The sequence below is a fragment of the Hakea prostrata genome, chromosome 5 (assembly GCF_041222555.1).
Source record: "Hakea prostrata isolate BN-2017 chromosome 5, UWA_Hpros_2, whole genome shotgun sequence".
NCBI classification, from domain to species: domain Eukaryota; kingdom Viridiplantae; phylum Streptophyta; class Magnoliopsida; order Proteales; family Proteaceae; genus Hakea; species Hakea prostrata.
In genome coordinates this window covers 39173223-39191122 of record NC_142604.1, presented here as the reverse complement: position 1 = coordinate 39191122, position 17900 = coordinate 39173223, and the positions used below count along the sequence as shown (strand labels likewise).

At 40.4% G+C, this 17900-nt stretch overlaps 1 protein-coding gene across 2 annotated transcripts in view; it reads left to right on the top strand.

Moving 5' to 3' along the window:
• The window catches only part of LOC149015954 (Protein kinase superfamily protein), a 117604-nt gene that overhangs the window by 87559 nt on the left and 12145 nt on the right, over nt 1-17900 (top strand). For both annotated transcript variants that reach the window (XM_089156906.1, XM_089156905.1), the window contains one exon: nt 3618-3890. In XM_089156906.1, the coding sequence (XP_089013032.1) occupies nt 3618-3890 (273 nt within the window). The remainder of the gene's footprint in view (nt 1-3617; nt 3891-17900) is intronic.

Genomic DNA, 17900 nt, shown 5'->3' with positions numbered 1-17900 from the left:
GATTTAGTTTATTTTGATGTATCGGGGCCCACTTGTAATTATGTATCTGGTCCATGGTGGTTTGTAGCCTTTGTTGACTGTCAAATGTGTCACTTGGGTATGTCTAATGTGTCACAAGAGTGAACTCTACTTGTGCTTCCAAGTATTCCACAAGATGATACAAACTAAAGTATTGAATATGCTTTATAATAATAGTGTTAGAATCAGAATCAAATTTATAGCTGATTTTTTTAGGGTTGACACTGAAAGGTGGGGTGAATTAGTGTAAATAAAAGTTCCTTTTAGTCAAACCACAACCCATATTGTGATGTCCCTGTAAATCTTTCTTCTATTTACGCAACTAGTTAGAACATTCATAATTACCGGCTTAGTACATATGTTCCCTCGCCTTTAACCAAGAGAGATCAGGCCTAAGAAGGGACGCATACCCATTCTGCAGAAAAGGATTTCACTTTCATCTACAAGTAGAAAATACTCCACCAAAGTTTACGTGGTTCGTTGGTATGCTTGCATCGTAATTGTAAACAATCTTAAGATCTGAAATCAGTACTAGGTAAACAATCTTAAGAGCTGCATACCCTTTTTGCAGCTCCAATGCACGCACAAAAATTTCTCATGAAAGTGCAGTTCCCATGATTACAAAAAAAATTCCATGTAAGTGTAGCTTTAGTCACCAAAAACTACACAAAATTCATAAAAGCCTACCCAAGGAAGGCACTCCAACAGTCAAACTCACTCTTGAGTCCATCAAATCCAGAAAGAGTTTCTTGTAGACATGCCATCAAAGACAGAAAAAGTTTCTTGCACTCAACACCGTCAATCTCCCCCTTAATATGCATCATTACACATGAACAAAAGCAACTAATAATCACCTAAAAAATGTCATAACTTAAGATCTCATAAATAGAATCGCAGTGTCTTTAATCACAATGACAAATAAAACCCCAAATAGATGAGAATGACAAATAAAGGAAAGACAAATCTGTAAATATTCCAAAACTAAAATAAAAATTTAGAGAAATCCCCAAAAGGAAATACAAACAAAAGCCGAAAGCTAAACTTACAAGCCTAAGTTTAAGGAGACACTATGGGAACCAATTCTAACTAAAAATGGAAACAAACAATAATAGAAACACAAAATTAAGCAAGTGTAGGAAGTAGAAACTGAATAGAAACCAGAATCAGAGACAAAATCAGGAAACAGAATCGAGAACAGAATCAGAAAATCGAATCAGGAACAGAACTAGATGACATAATCAGAAAACAAAGTAGGAATTGAACCAGAATTGATCCCCAAAAACTGAATCAAAACTTAAATGAAGAATTGAACCCATATCTGAACCTAAAATTGAATCCAAAACTAATCCAAAATTGAATCCAAAACTGACCCAACACCGAATCAAAAAGCCAACTGAACTAGCAGTTTTAAAACAACTGCAAACCCTTCAAATTGACCAACTTCTCCCTCTTCTTCTTCTTCATGGAAGTAGACTGCAGAAACAAACACCAAATCTGCACCCAACTTCCCTAATCTTCTTCCTGTTCTTTTTTATTTAATATGTCCTTTCTTTCATGTGAACTTCAGATGGCAGAAACGAACACCAACGGAGACAAACAGATTTTAGAAAAGAAATTCAGAAGCTGAGCAATGTGAATACATCAACTTCTGTTACAAATCAAGATAGATTCTTTCTTTCTTTCCTCTTCCTCTTCAGTTTCCTCCTCTTTTTTTTTCTTCCCGGGGGGGGGGGGGTGGTTGTGTGTGTGTGTGTATGTGTGGGGAAGGGATCTACCAAAAACCAGATCTGATTGCAGCCGCACCATGGCAAACTTTGGAATGCAGAAACTTCAAAACGATCATTGCAGAATAATCTCCGAAAGAGTTTCAAGAAATTCAAAAAACTCAGGAACTCGATCGCAGCTTGATGCTTTAAGAAGGGAAATTGCAGATCTGAAACTCCAAAAAACAAATATTAGATCACAACAAGAAATTGCAGAACTAAATCTTCTTCTTTCCGACGAGAATCGACCTTGAAGTTGTTTTTTTCTTTAGGATATTGAAAGCTTTCATAAACGTATATCCCAGAGTTGATTGAAATTACAGAATGAAAAAACATGAGAATTCCCATGTTATATCATTATGGAACCCTAATTCATCTTTTTTCATTGCACTAGGGTCCCCGTTCTTTTGATGAGAAACTTAAACAACTCTCAAACAAGCAATAGATTTGGCTCTGATACCATGTAAATAATCTTAGGATCTGAAACTAGTACTAGGGAGAGAGAACAAGAAAGAGCTTGAGGGAGAAGAAGAGAGAATAGTTACTGATAAGGCTGGATGATAGAATCTGTCTTCTACCATACCAGCAAGCATATATTTATAATAAACTCTAATAGACTTACAAAAGGAGACTCAAACTATAATATAACTCTCAATACTTACCGTATTAAACCTAAAACTAAATAAGAAACTCACTTAGACTCGGATACTAATAACTGTAGTCTAATAAGGAAACCTCTAACATCATAAACCTAAACCAATATAGGAACTACTCTAGGGGGATTCCCCCTATCGTGTTACATCATGTTTATTCTCATTATCAATACCCAAACTAGGATTTTACGTTTATCACTATACGTTATTTTTAGGAAGGGCAAAATTGGAAGAAACTAGAGCCATCTTGAATTAGCTACAGGCGCTAACTCTCGATGGGAAAAGGGTAAAATTTGAGTGTCCTAATTGCATTAGTTTAGGAGTTCTATTCATAGTTGAATTTGTAGGTTGATTGCTATTGTTAATACAACTGTAAATAGCTTACAAATAAGGGATTTGTTAATAGGAGTCTCAGGATTTCCATCCTGAGCCTCCACAGCAAGCTCAAGCTTCTCTTCTTCTTTTCTCCTGCTTTCCTCTCCTTATTTTCTTTTCTGAATTAATGGTATCATGGAAATATATGCGGTGAACTATATCAGAATTATTCTCAATAAATCCATAAGAAGTGATCCCATTTTTTTCATCGGGTTTAGGTTGAGACCAAAGATCTTGAGTGACCACTCTGGCAGGACAACTCAAATGATAAAGAAGTATCATCCTGTTTAATAATTGATATGTATTATCTGCTGCCCTCAGTTCAGGCAGTAAGGTTCAGAGAAGGGCAATCACTCATTCTTAGAACCAGCACTCTTAAGGCCAATGAGTTGGATGGAAAGGGGTCCCTATGAGAAACTGGCCAGTTCCCTGCTTATTTGGATTGACATAAAGGTCAACCGAAGGATGCTTCTGCATCACTTTCTTATGTATATGGGCACTTAATTTAGTTGAATGGTTTATCATTTTTGTCTCATCTGTCCTAGGATATATCCGCTAACTACTTAGAAGATGATTTTTTTCCTCAAACCCTGAAATAATATCTGACATTTACTTGCATCATCAACAACATAACCTTATACTGAAAATTATCCTTACTTTCCAACCAGCTTTATTCAAAGTCATACTTGCAGCAGTTGTTTCAATTTGAGGGTGCATTGTGGAAGAATAGATCCTTGCATCCTTGACCCCTTCTCGATAATAATAAATGAAAAGGAAAGTAATGACTAAAATTTCTGTTTTGTTTCAGATTGTAGCAATATCTGAGCAGACAAAAGCATCTGAAGGGCCTTCTGGTAGCGGCAGCACAAATACTTCAAATGTTTTTGGATGGAAATCCTTTGACATGCGTGCAGTTGTTGCTTCAACTGAAGATCTTTTCAATTTTATTTTATCTGAGAAGGGTCAGAGGGTTCGAATTTTCCTTGTTCAAGACATAATTAGAGCAGCTGATATTTTTCTGAAAGAGGCTTCACCATGCATATTTGATGAGTTTGAAGCCAGCGAAACATCATTTTCTGAGGTTAGTCAAATTCCACTTGTGCGTATCCTTGTATTCACAGAAATTGTTAACCATTGTAAATTATTCACCAACTGTGGGCTTAAGTCAAAGTTCAAAACGTTTCTTGCTTGACTTTGAGAAATAAGTAAAAAGAGCTTATCTTTTATGTTCGGAAAGGCATGTTATTGCAGCCAGCAAACGCTTGGTTGGAGTAAAACATGCAGAGCACTGTTGCAAGTGCTAGCATGCACACCCATCTCAGGTCATGCTGCTGCATTGCTTTGTGGTTATTCAGCTTGCACACGAAGTGTCCATTCTTCTATAAGCACTGTAGCAGTCCAAGTAATGCAAGCAATCCACCTTTTTTGATGTACACTATTCACTAAGTAACCATATTGCAGACACTGGTAGCTGTGGGTGTGCCGATGCCGTGTCATTAAAGGAACATATCATGGAAATATTACACTCAAGATTAGTCCGTCCATCTGACCACTTGTTTTTTGTCCCAAAATAGATTATGCAACGGAGTTCAAGCTGGATAAACAGTAGTATCAATAGAGTTGAAAAATGTTAGTTGTTGTTCAGTCTTTCTCTTGGGTGAGTGGAAGAATATATAAACAACAGAAGAATGTGCTACATCATCAAGAGGCCAACAACCTCCAAAAGGGAAGGCAAAACCAAAAAACCAGAGCCTAGTTGTGAAGGGGATAGAGTATCCCCTAGGAGGCAAGAACATGCATGTTGCTTGGGGAATCAGTACAAGGAAGTCATAAAGGGGCTTTCCTTTTGGTTTCAAAAGAGATGGAGTCTGTTGAGAAAGACGATTGTGGTAGAATGGCCTTGAATAGATCAATGTGATCCTAAGCCCTCTATTTATAATAGAGTGAAAAGTACACAATTACCCTAACTTGCACAATAAGAAATAACAAACTAAATAAATAAATAAACAAAAACCACTCACAGAACTGAACCAGCCAACAATCCCCCTCAAGTTGAGGCATAGATATTAGTCATGCCTAACTACCTACAATAGGGAGGAAATCTCCTTCCTTCAAACCCTTAGTGAAAATGTTAGTTACTTGGTCTCCAGACCTCATAAAAGGCATACAGATCAGTCCTTATTCTAGGTTTTTAAAATCTATCAATTTCAATGTGCTTAGTTCGATCATGTTGCACATGATTATTGGCAATACTAATAGCAATCTTGTTGTCACAATACAGCGTCATAGGGCTTGGAACTTGAACTCCAATGTCTTCTAGCAGACATTTCGGCCACAGTAGCTCACAAACTCCATGAACCATAGCTTTATATTCAGCTTCTGACTGGGATATAGCTACCACATTTTGTTTCTTACTCTAAGTAACTATATTACCTCCAATAAAGGTATAGTAACCTAAAATTGACTTCTTGTCATCAGACCCAACCTAGTTTGCATCAGTGTATGCTTCTACCTTTAGATTATCAGTGGATGACAAAAGTATCCCTTTTTTGGGAGTTCCCTTCAAATACTGTAGTATTCTGGTAACAACCTTCATACAAGCTGAATATGGATCCAGCATGAACTAGCTTACTAGCCCGACGGCATAAACAATGGACAAATCGATAAGCTTCCCTACCAGTATATCTTCCCTTCTCCATTGGTTCTCCGTCTTTCTCTTTGAGTTAAGCTCTAGCCTTAATAGGGGTATCAACTGCTTTACACTCCAATGTTCCCACTTCAGATAATAAATCTAGAACATACTTCCTCTGAGATAGGTATGTGGCCTTCTTTGATCGCGCCACCTCAATTCCTAAGAAGTACTGTAGCTTCCTTAGATCTTTAATTCAAACTCTTTACCAATAAAGTCCTTCATCCTCTGTAATCCCCCCTCCCATCATTCCCAGTGATGACAATATTGTCTATATAAACAATGAGAAGAGTGATCTTGTTACTTGACTTTTTGATAAGTAGTATATGATGAACATTACTTAGCTTGTACTCGGTAGAGGTCACTGCTTTCTAGAGATGTCTAAACCAACATCTAGGAGACTGCTTCAACCTATAAATGACATTTTTAATGAGTAAACTTTCCCTGCAATATTGTCATCAAAGAAGCCATTTGGGATCTCCATATGGATTTCTTCCTCTAACTCCCCATGTAAGAAGGCATTATTTATGTCTAGTCAGTGCAAGTTCTAGTCTTTGTTCATAGCTACAAACAATAGATCTCTGAAAGTGTTTAGTATTGTAAATGGGGCAAAAGTCTCTTGATAATCAACCCCATAGGTCTGGGCAAACCCCTTTGCAACCAGTGTAGCCTTCAACCTATTGACTGATCCAACCACAAACACCAACTTATGGTCCACGGGTTTTTTCCCTATAGGAAGTTTAACGAGCTCCTAAGTATCATTTTTTTCATTGTCTGCATTTCCTCTACCATAACTACCTTCCGTCTCGTCTTCTTCTAGCATAGGCTTTCTGCCTACTTTTAGGATCAGAAACAAATGATAGAGGCGACATAAAAGCATGGTAGGAGTCAAACAAAGAGTCATAAGAAACGTATTTAGCAATAGGATGTTGAGTACAAGATCTAACGCTTTTTCTAATAGCAAGAGGAAGATAGAAGAAGACACCTCATGAGGAACAATATAATCTAATCCTGGAGTAAGAGACTGAAGTGGTAACATGTCAACTTTCTCCACCTACTTTGGCCTATTGTTATTCTTCCTCTGATAAGTATGTACCTCCTTGTTTTGGTCAATCTTGTTTTGAAAGATCTTGATAGTGTGCCTCATAGGAGTGGCCTCCCTCTGAACATGTTCCTCACAAGGCTCAGAAAAAAGAGGGGGAGAATTAGAGTCCTCAGGTGTATTGGCCGAAGTCTCCCCTTAGTCAGGATTCTCTTTTTGAATTTCTAAGTTGTGTTATGGTCGTGTGTGAGAGTTTATGTGCGTGGTAGGAAAGTTCAAAGTTGGAAAGAATGTCTCTTCTTTATGACTCTCCCCTTAAAAAGGTGTATAGTGAGGGTAAGACTCATTAAATATTACATCCATGGACACAATGGTTCTCCTGTAAGGAGGATGATAACATTTGTACCCCTTCTTGGTAGTAGAATACCCTAGAAATATGCAGCATAGGCTGCAGGGAGTCAGCTTATTCTAGTGGGCTATGATTCTAGCATAATACACACATCCAAAAACCTTTAGGAGAATAACAAATAAAGGGTCTCCTTAGAGCATCTCATTAGGACACTTAAAACCAAGTATCCTACTAGGCATCCTATTCATTAGGTAAGAGGCATTGAGTATTACATCACTTCAGTATTGGTCAGGGACATTCATAGCAACCATAATAGAACAGGCTATCTCTAATAGATGCCCTTTTTTCTTTCAGCAACCCATTCCCCCCCGCCCCCCCCCCCCCCCCCCCAATTCAATTAATTGATGGGAATTCCTTACCTTCGCTTCCCTTACTTAGTATTGGAGTTTGATCCGTTCTCGTTCCCCCCAGGTTTCGCGGTTCCTCTCCGTTTCCACACCCTGCCGTGGTTTGTGGATCATCTACATCTGCTCGTTCTGTCCCCTTTCTCGTTCTCTCTTTCTCTTCTTCTCCTTGCGGTGGTTCTATTTACCTTTTTGTCCGCCCTTTGTTTCATTTGCCCTTGGGCATTTTTTATTAATCATCTTTCCCCTCCCCTTCCGTGTTTCTTCTGTGTCCCCCCTTTTTCCCGTTCCTTCATCTCTCTCTTGTTCCCGTCTGCCTCTTTTCCCCCTGCTTCCCGTTCTTTTTTCTCTTCCTTTTCCCGTCTCCCTTCCCCACTTATCCACAATCTCTCTGGTTTGCCTGTTCCCCTCCCCCTCCTTCCCCCTCCTCCTCTCTCTCTTGTTCCTGTCCTTTTTTCCTCCCGCTGTATCTCTCCCTCCGTCCCTTCTTTCCTTTGTTCCTCTTCCTCTTCCCTTTTGTGCTTTCCCTTTCCTTTCCCATCCTCCTTGTTGCTCCTTTCCGTGTCCCCTTTGTCTCTATCTGCCTGGTCCCCCGTCCACTCCCCTTCGTTTCTGTGTCTCTCCTACCTTCCTGTCGCTCCCTGGTCCTCCTCTCTTTCCTTCCTGCCCTTTTTTTCTTTGAGCATTCTTTCTCTTGTCCATCTCCCCTCGTCTTTCCTCCCCCTTGCCTCCCTTCTTTTTGTGCCCCCTCCTGTCTCTCTCTCCTTGTGCTTCTGTCGTTCTCTTCCTCTCTCTTGTTCCTCGCCTCTGTTTTTGCCTCCTCTTCCTCCTCTCTCTCTCTGCCTCGGCCCTCTCGTTGTGGCCTTCTCTTGCCTTTGCTTGTTTTTTTCTGCCTCCCGTGTTTCTGTCTCTTTTTCTTTGTCTCGTCTTCCTCTCTGCCCGTTTTCTGTCTCCTTGCTTGGTTTTGGTCCTCCATCCTGTTTGTGCTTTTCCTTTCTTTCTTGTGTTGTCTCTCGTGTATCTCTTGTTTGTTTGGTCTTCCCTGTCTTGGGTCCTTGCTGCTGCTGCCGTCTTCCTGCGGCGCCTCTTTGTGTCATCCTCCCGTGTCTCTCCTCCCCGCCTCTTCCCGCGGCTGCCCTCTCTGCTTCCTGTCGGTTCCCTCTTCTTGCTCCCCGTGCTCCGCCTTCGCCTTCCGGTTGTTTGCGCTCTTGTGTCTCCCTCGCTCCTTGCCCTCCGCTCCTCCTTGTCCCTGTTTCTCGTTCCTCCGTTCTCTTCCTCTTGTCCTTTCTGCTCTTCGGTTTGTTGGTTCCTCCCCCCTGCTCTTCCGGCCTGTCCTCTCGTCTGGCTCCCCCTTTTTGACTCTTTCCATCTTGGTTTTCTCCTGGTCTTGGCCCTTCGGCTCTCCCCTTCTCCCCGGTTCATTGGTTTGCTTGTGCATTTGTATCTCGTCAGACATTGTCATATAGTCTCTTGGATACCCTATCTCTTTTGCCTTTTCTCCATCTTGCCCCCTGCTTGCTTCCCCTGTCCTTCTTCTCGGGACACCATTTCTGTTTCTAGCTCCTTCTTTGCTGCCTGTTGTCATCTCGTCGTGTCTGCTTTTTTCGATCTCTTGTGTCCTGGTCTTCCTCGCTGCCATTTTCCATCATGCTTGTGGCTTCCCTGTCTGATGCTTGCTTTGCCTTTGCTTCTTGCTTGCCTTTTCGTCCTTCTTCGCCTTGGTTGTCCTTGTCTCTTCCTCGTTCTCCTTGGGCTTTTTCTCCATCGTGCTCCGTCCCTGCCTGGCTGTATCTTCCCTCCCGGGTTTCCTCTTCACGCCCTCTCGTTGGGTGTGCCCTTGCCCTCGCCTTTCTCTCTGTCCTCCGCCTTTCTTTTGTCTTGCCCCTTTTCCCTCGCCTTTCGGCCTGCGCGTCCCGTCCCCTGTTACTTTCTCCTCCCTCTTCCTTTTTGCTTTTCCATTCCTTTGGCTTGCCCCAAGAGCTTCCCGCACGCTCTTTGGTTCATGCTCATCGACTAAATCATCTCACGGTCGATCTCTTCGGGAGTTACCATGTAGGCTTCATCCTCTATGTCGAACGTCGACGAGGAACTAGCCCGCGCCTACTACGGCGCAAGTGCATGTCGTTGCTCACCGTCTAAGGTAGCTATCACATCTGCACTCCCACTCCCCACTAGGATCTTCGGATGAACCCCGGGTTCATTATCCGAATCTGATTCCCTGGAGTGACAAGACCACTATCTTGTATCTCAAAGAATTCCGATGATTCTTTGTTAACTCCTGAAAGAGATGGAAAATCATTCTCCAAGAATGTTGCATCCCTAGACTCAGTTCCGTTCTCCTCTCACTCTCATCTAGTCCAATGAAGACATGGCCCTTTGAGGGTTCGAATATCTCACAAAGATACACTTTCTTCCTCTGGGTCCAAGCTTTCCATATTGGTGAGAAGTAGAGTGAACATATCTCACATCCCCATGCGCGCAGTAACTCAAATCGGCTTCCTTCCGGTCCACAACTCATATGGTGTGGAAGGAACCGTTTGGTTGGAACTCTGTTGAGGATATAGGCCCTCAGCAAGCATCTCTCCAATAAGAGATGGGTAGATTTGCCTGCGCCATCATGGATCTCACCATGTCTAGCAAGGTTCTATTCCTCCTCTCCAACCCCATTTTGCTGTGGAGTCCCTGAATAGTGAGTTGTCTAGATATCCCCTTTTCATCACATAACCCTTTGAACATATCGGAGAGATACTCTCTACCTCTATCCGTTCTAAGAGTTTTAATCCTTTTATCTAACGATTCTCAACCAAGCTCATGAATTTCTTAAAACATTCCGGCTTCGACTTATGAGAAATTAGATAAATGTGACCATACCTTGTATAGTCATCTATGAATGTGATGAAATATGACTGTCCTTTTCTAGTATGCACATTCATGGGTCCACACACATCTGAATGGATAAGTTCTAAAGGAAGAGAGGCTCTCAAGCCTTTTTAAATGGTTTTCTAGTTGCTTTTCTGCTAGACATGACTCACAGGTTGGCAAATCAGATAGTGAACCTTGGCCTAAGAGACCTTCTCTTGCCAACCTGTTCATCCTATCTAGCCAATATGTCCTAGTCTAGCATGCCACAAATTAGAATCAATACACACGGTATTTTGGCAAACAAAAGCATTACTAGAATTAAATGAATAATCAATTGTATCCAATACAATGAAACCATTATCAAGAAAACCATAACCATAAACTGTATCACCCGATACAAAACCAAAGAATTGTTTTCAAATACAATTCTAAAACCATGTCTTAAAAGATAAATAACAAACAAGATTTCCCAATGTCCGGAGCATACACACATCTGAGTCCTCCCCACCTCGCAAAACTAATTTGCATGTGCCTATGCCATGAACCTCCACGCTTGAGCTGTTCCCCATCGTTATCCTTTTGCTTCCTCTTGGAATACGACGGTATTCCACGGCTCCGTTCCCTTGTTATGTGTTCTGTCGCTTGAATCAACAATCCACAGGATTTAGTTCCAGCATAGTAGAACTTGTTACATAACAAGATGAGGTATAACACACGTCATACCTCTTGCTCGGTCAATCACGGCAAAATGACCGCTTTCGCCTTGCAATCAGCTGATTTCTTCTTCCCACTAGTCCCCTTGACGCTTGCCCACTCTTTTTTTGTTCCCACCCCGGTTACTTTGCTTGGACCGCAGGTTGCTTTCTCTCTCTTGCGCTTGAGCCTACACCCTTCTGTGCTGCTTCGCAATACATCTTTGAGGGTATCCCAACATCCTCCTCTCGCTCGGTGCTTGCCTTATCAGTCTTACCTCTCCTGAGTCGAGATTTTCATTGCTCCCAGTCTTTGGCTGACCCATGCTCGAGACTTGCTCCTCTCGTCTTGCCCCCTGCGCTCACTCACTAATCATGTTTGACTGTGGTTATATGCTGCCTCTGGTGTGACCCGGCGCATCTTTCCTCGTGAGTCCGCTGCGCCTCTTGTGGTGGAGTCCCTCCATCTTACTTCCGGCCTCCCACAGACTTTCGTCCTTGCTTCTCATCGGCATCGTCATCCCTCTGGGCTCTTGTATCCGGCTCCGTCTTTCCTCTTCCGCTTGTTATATCGTCCCTCTCTTCTTCCTTCCTCTGGTTCTTCCTTTTGGTCTCTGCATATCCTGCTCTTCCAGATATTCCCTTTCGTGCGGTCTTTCCTCTCTTCCTTATCTCCTTTAGTGAGGTCCCATGCTCTTGGTGCCCATTTTTCTGAGTATTACATCGATGATTCTATCTCTAAAATACAACTCTCACAAAAATCACACTGCTAGTCACCTATGATAACACTTAAACCAAAAGAGATGCTAAAAAACATTCAATCAAATTCTCATCAAACCCACTGACTTATACACTAACTTCTTCTGTCGACATGTTTACCCATAATTATTTTATCATACTCTCATTTCTTGGTTTCCCCACTTCTCCTCTTAGCTTTCCTGCCCCTTCCCTTTGCTCCTCCATGTTGTGCCTTGTCCTATACACATTCATTGCTTCCTTCCTCCCTCCTCCTCTCTTCTCCTCTCCTCGTCCATCCCCCCTCCTCTCCCTTCCCCCTCTCCTCCCTCCCTTCGTCCCCTCTCTCCTCTCCCGTCTGGCTCCCTTCTCTCCTCCCTTCTCCTTCTGGCCCTCTCCTCTTTCCTTCTCTCCCTTCTCTCCTCTCCCTCTTCCCCTTTCTTTTTTCTTCTTTCTTTTTTCAAACAAATCCTTTTTTTTTTTTTCAAAATTCATCCAAAAACACTGAAAAAATCCAACAATAATTATTAACAAAAATTATCATCTGATTATCAATTCATCATCTTCTTGGAAATTCCATCCTCCCACTCATCCATCAATAGTTTCCAACCCTTCATTCTCCCTGTTTCTTTCCCTCCTCCCTTGTCCTCATATTACATGAGAACCTCCATCTCTCCATGTAGGTTCTCAGTAATTCTTCTTTTTGGGGTTCCTTCTTCTTTCCCTTCTTGTATTCCCTTTTCCCTTCTTTCCCCCCTTTCTTCCTCTCCTTTCCCCCTCCTTTTGGTATCATACTCGAGAAATCTCCTTCTAATCCTTTCTCTTCCTCTCTTTCTCTCTTCTCTTCTTTCTTTTCCTTTTAATTTTTTTGGGATATTCTATTATTAAGAGAAGGTAAATAAGTAAAACAAGTCTGCTTAAAAAAATGCAGGCTTCACAAAAAAAAACTTCTTTGTTACAAGAGGAAACTAAATTAAGGGATACTTTCTTGAGGGTTCCTAATCTAGCATGGCATCGAACAGAACTGATTGGAGGGCAAGAATCCATGTAGCTGACCCCATTTAGTTGGGACAAGGCTTATTGTTGTTGTTGTTTCTTGAGGGTTCCTAGAGGGGGTGACCTAGCCTACGATGCCACTGATGAATGTTTGACAAAACCGAATGAACCTGATGAGGAGATGCAGTTATACCTGAAGGAGATCCTCCAATCGGTTCCAGTAAGTACAATCCATTATCTAGCTTACCACATCCAATCTCCTTCCTTGTGACCAGATCCTGAAAGACACGATAGGAAGGAAAAATTGTCACTTTACAATTCAAGTCATGTGTAAGACTACTAATATAAAAGTAGATTGTTAGAGAAGGAAGATTCGTGCAAAACTATAGACAAAGAAATAGAGGAAGAATGATGAATGGTCCCTTTTCCAGTAATGGAAGAATGAGAATCATCGGCAATGCGAACCTTATCTTTCCCTGAGGCAGGAGAATAATGTTAGAAAGAGGATGTAGAACCTATCATATGATCTATAGCTCCTGTGTTAATAATCTAAGGAGCAGAAACATAAGAAACATGGAAGCTTGTAAAAGTGTTACCTGATGTCGCAAGATAATAATTGGTTTGGGAAGTGGAAGGAGCAATAGTAGAGGCATCACTAGCAGTAAAAGGTTGCTAAATACGCTGCAGAGTAGATAATTACTCGTGGGAAAGACCAATGTCCGCAGTAGTTATTGTGGGAACAGTCTTATAAATATTTGCCTACGGTTTGCCCTTCCTTCGTGCCCTCTTTTGCTCATTAGACTTCCCATGGAGCTTCCAATAGTTGGCCTTGGTATAATATGGTTTTTTATAGTGCTTATACTTGACAATCTCATTGGTTGAATCAAATTTGGCACTAGCAGACTATAGGGCTGATTTCTCCACAATATGAGCATGAAGCATGGCTAAGCAACGACTTCCCTACGCCGAACAAGGGCATAAGACTTTTAATGTAGCAAAGGGAGAATGACTCAATATTTGTACCCTGATTTAATCTTATTCCACATTCAAACTAGCTAAGAAGTCATATACCTAAATCTTATCAACAATCTTCCTATAAGTAGCCACATCATCCGGATTAGTGGGTTGATAATCCCCATAATGATCCAACTCCTGCCAAAGAGATTGAAACTTAGCATAATATTGGACCACAGTCGGTTCCTTTTGTTTAGTCTCATGAAGCTTCTTCTGTAGCTCATAAACTTATGCATCATTCCCCAACCTCTATGATTGCCTTCCAGATATAGGTTGCAGTACCATGAAATAAATATCCCTTGGCAATATTTAGATTCATGGAATTTAGATGAAACAACATAATGAGAGACTCATTCGAAATCCACTTATCTTGAGGAAGTGTTGGTGGTTGTAGGCTTGACTATAGTGACCATAATATGGCCAACCAGTCCTCTTCTAGCAATTGTCAGATATGTTGAATGAGATCAAATCAAATAGTTTGTCCCATCAAATCTTACCCAAAGAGGAGGAAGAGTAGGATAACGTTCCGAACCAGTTGGAGCAGTAGTACCATTGGTGGTTGCACATTTTTCAAAAAACTTTTGTTCTTCATTGTTCACCCTTTTGAAACAACCGAAACATTGTAGAATTGAATAGTTTGACCACCCAAATAAATCTAGGGATTCATAGGATAAGGAGCTATATCAATTATTACATGTTAGAAGCATAGAAGAAAATTTGACCGAAATTGTCGAAATTTCGGTTGAAATGTCTGCAATTTTAAAAAACAAAACGAAATGCAAGATAGGAACACGAAATGTATCGTATAGATCGATATGACACAATATTTTGGTCAATACAACATGATATTTCGTATCTTTTAATATCAACCCGAAACGATACCTTCGCGGTTTATAAAATTACCTTTTTCGGTTGTTATTTTGACATAAAGTGATTTTTGAGATTTTTGACCATATCAACCTATCGCCTCTCTGATTTCGACCCTATTTTAAATTTTTTTATATTTATCTTGCTTTCATCCCTCTTTTCACCTAATTTCTAGAACTCCATTCATTCAAACAGTAAATTTGGTCTTCTATTTGTGGATTTTCTCAAATCTTGCAAGGTGAGTAACCAACTTCCTCCTTTTTTTTATTTTTGTTTTGTTTGTGCCTTAAATCTTCTTGGATTGCTTCCAAATTTAAGTATGTTTACTCTAGAGTGTCGATCTATGAATTTGTAGTGTCAAAATTAATTTTTGGTTCTTCCTACTATTTTTATTTTTATTTTTCTGTTATTAAAAATTATTTTGTAAATTATGTATATTGTTAATAATGTATATGTATAATAGATGTATGAGCTTCAAATTAATGTATGTGAGTGTTGAGACACCATATTGCTGTGGTGTTGAATGAATTTTTTTCTGTTAATTATCTATTTTTACTATATTTAATATATATTTAAATAATTTAAAAAATATTTAAATATTAAAAAATACAAATTAATTTTTGTTTTAAATTTAAAAATAGGAGAGTATTAGTGGAAGCATGCATGCAATTTTGGAGCATGTTGTGGAGTTTTTTAAGATAATTAGTGTGGATTTTATATTTTTTAAAATTATTTATATATTAAAAAAATACTTATACATTTTTTTTATATTTAAAAATAAGAGGTTATTATTAGAAGCATGTATGTAATTTTTGGAGCATATTGTGGAGCTTTTTAAGATACTTAGTGTGTATTTCTTATAGGGGTGTCAATTTGTAGCCCGAACCGTTAAAATAGAACCGCACCGGCCCGTTATAGCTCGAACAGGCCCAAACCGAACCTTAATGGGCCGTAATTGGGCTGAGGGTGGTGGACCCTGCAGCAACCCGAAACCGAACCGCAACTCGTTATAACCCGTTTTGTAATTTTACATTAAATAATATTTGAATTGTTATATTACTATTAGGTAGTTGGTATAGACAATTAAAAAAATTAAGCATGAACTCAAAGATCAAATAGTCATTTCACTACTTAATATTTAGGTTCTTGATTTCTATAGAATGGGTGGGTTTTTTTTAATGGAAATTGACCAATAGCAACTTTGTTTTTCATATAATTTTTGCTTTGGTTGTAGGATATTCAATTGTTTCTTCTTATTCTTTTTCTTACACCATAAACCGTTAATCAACCCGAGTTTAAACCGTTAACCCAAACTGTTAGTTAGCTCGAACCCTATCCACACCAAACCGAAACTGGCTTGAAACTGGCCTGAAACCGTTATTTTGTTAATGGGCCGTGTTTGGGCTAGGTGTTTTTCAGCCCGAAACCGTTAAGCCCAACCTGAAACCGCTCCAAACCACACCGTTTACACCCCTAATTTCTTGTATCAGACACTCTCTTTCAAAGATGCTAGACATAGCTTGGCAACACGGGAGGCCACTGACAACTAATGGAAGAGCAAGTGTAATTATTGCAAGAAACAAATAAGAGGAGGTGGGGCTCTAGACTGAAGGTGCATCTAGTTGGTGGAAATAGGGATGTAATAGGGTGCCAAATGGTACCCTCAGAGGTCAAGAAGGCAATGACCTCAAATATTAGTGGGGGAAAGCAAAAGAGGAAAGAGAAGAGAACAAAGAGGCAGGAGTTTGAGGATGCATGCCTAGATGACCTTTGAGTGCCCGAGGATTATTATCTAGAGGAGCCAAGAGAGTATGGATGTGACCCTTACCCAGAGGCCAAACAGATCAGGAGGGCGATGATGAGTAGGGAGTAGTAGAGGGTTGATAACATGAGGAGGCAACAAAGGTCTATGGGTTGTGGGTCCTCTAGAGAGCCAGCAGGTATGGGAGGCACAGGTAGCTCCCAAGTCCCTATGAGGAGGAGTCAGAGTTTGAGGCTAGAGGTTCCTATCCCATGAGCCGCAATCAAGACATCCTACAGATTCAGATATGGAGATTCTTTGCAATGATCTGGCCCTGAGCAAAAGCAGAGAAAGTTGAAGCACCTATGGGGGAGTGTGAAGGAAAAAGTGGGGATGACTTTCTCCAAATGTGCTTATTACCATAGTATTCCAACACATACAGCCCAAGGGCCAATTATAGGGATATAATTGAGGAGATAGGTAGGGCTAGGAGTGGTGTATAGGGCCCACTCCATATGAGATATATAATGTCCATTTGCCTAAGCATAAGGAGGAGTTAAATGAGTATATTAATGGATTAAAGCCCATGTTATGGAGTGATTGTGATGGTTGATGGTGGGACTGGTCCCACTAGACAGTCCATCAATTTCATGTTGAATTGTGATGGGAGGACAGTGTTCCTCAAGTCAGTAGATGCATTTGATGAGAAGGATGTAAAATACATTTATAAATTATTAAAACAAGTGGTGAAGGAGGTTGGAGTGGAGAATGTGATTCAAATTGTGATTGATAATGGCTCCAACTACAAGAAAGATGGTTGAATATGCAAGGAAATCCAAGTATCAAAACATATAGTACTAGTTTTTATTTTTAAATACATACATTTACGTTACATGTACACTTTATAACTTTGTATTGATGCCTTGATGGATGGACAGATATAGGCTCTTTTGGACTTCATGTGCTGCTTATTGCATTGACTTAATGCTAAAGGACATCCGAAAGGTCAAGCTTGTGAAGAAGACCGTGGAGCAAGCCTGATAAGTTGGCACCTTCATCTATAACCACACCTATCCATTAAAGATGATGAGGGACAAGTGTCATGGTGACTTAGTGAGGCCAGACATAATCAGATTTGTTACCAATTGGATAGCACTACAGAGCTTTGAGAGTAGAAAGATTGGCCTTAGGAGCATGTTTGCATCAGAGCAGTGGTTTACCTAGGAGGGTTCTTCATCCGTAGGAGGAAGGAGAGCACAGTTGACCATATTCGATGAGAGTTTTTGGCATAACGTGAGGATAGTGGTGAAGATGCTTGAGTTTGTGGAGCATGTGTTGAGGATGGTAGATCAGCAGAGAAGGCCTTCTCTACCACACATATGGGATGCATTAGATAGTATGAAGCAAGAAGTTGCTCAGGTCTACCCACACATTAATAAGAAAGTCCTCGACATCATCCAAGTTAGATGGGAATCTATGTTGCAGCATCCACTGCATAAGGCTGGTGAGTTGTTAAGTCTAGGATTCAATATAATTTTTGTTATGTAATGACACTACTAAGTATTTAAGTATTAACTTTTCCAAGTACCACTACAAGGACAATCTTGGGATGAGGCAATATTTGATGGATGCCGTCCAAACTGTAGTGGAGAAGTTGGAACCGGATCCATCTAAACAAGCAATCATCCTTATAGAGGTGA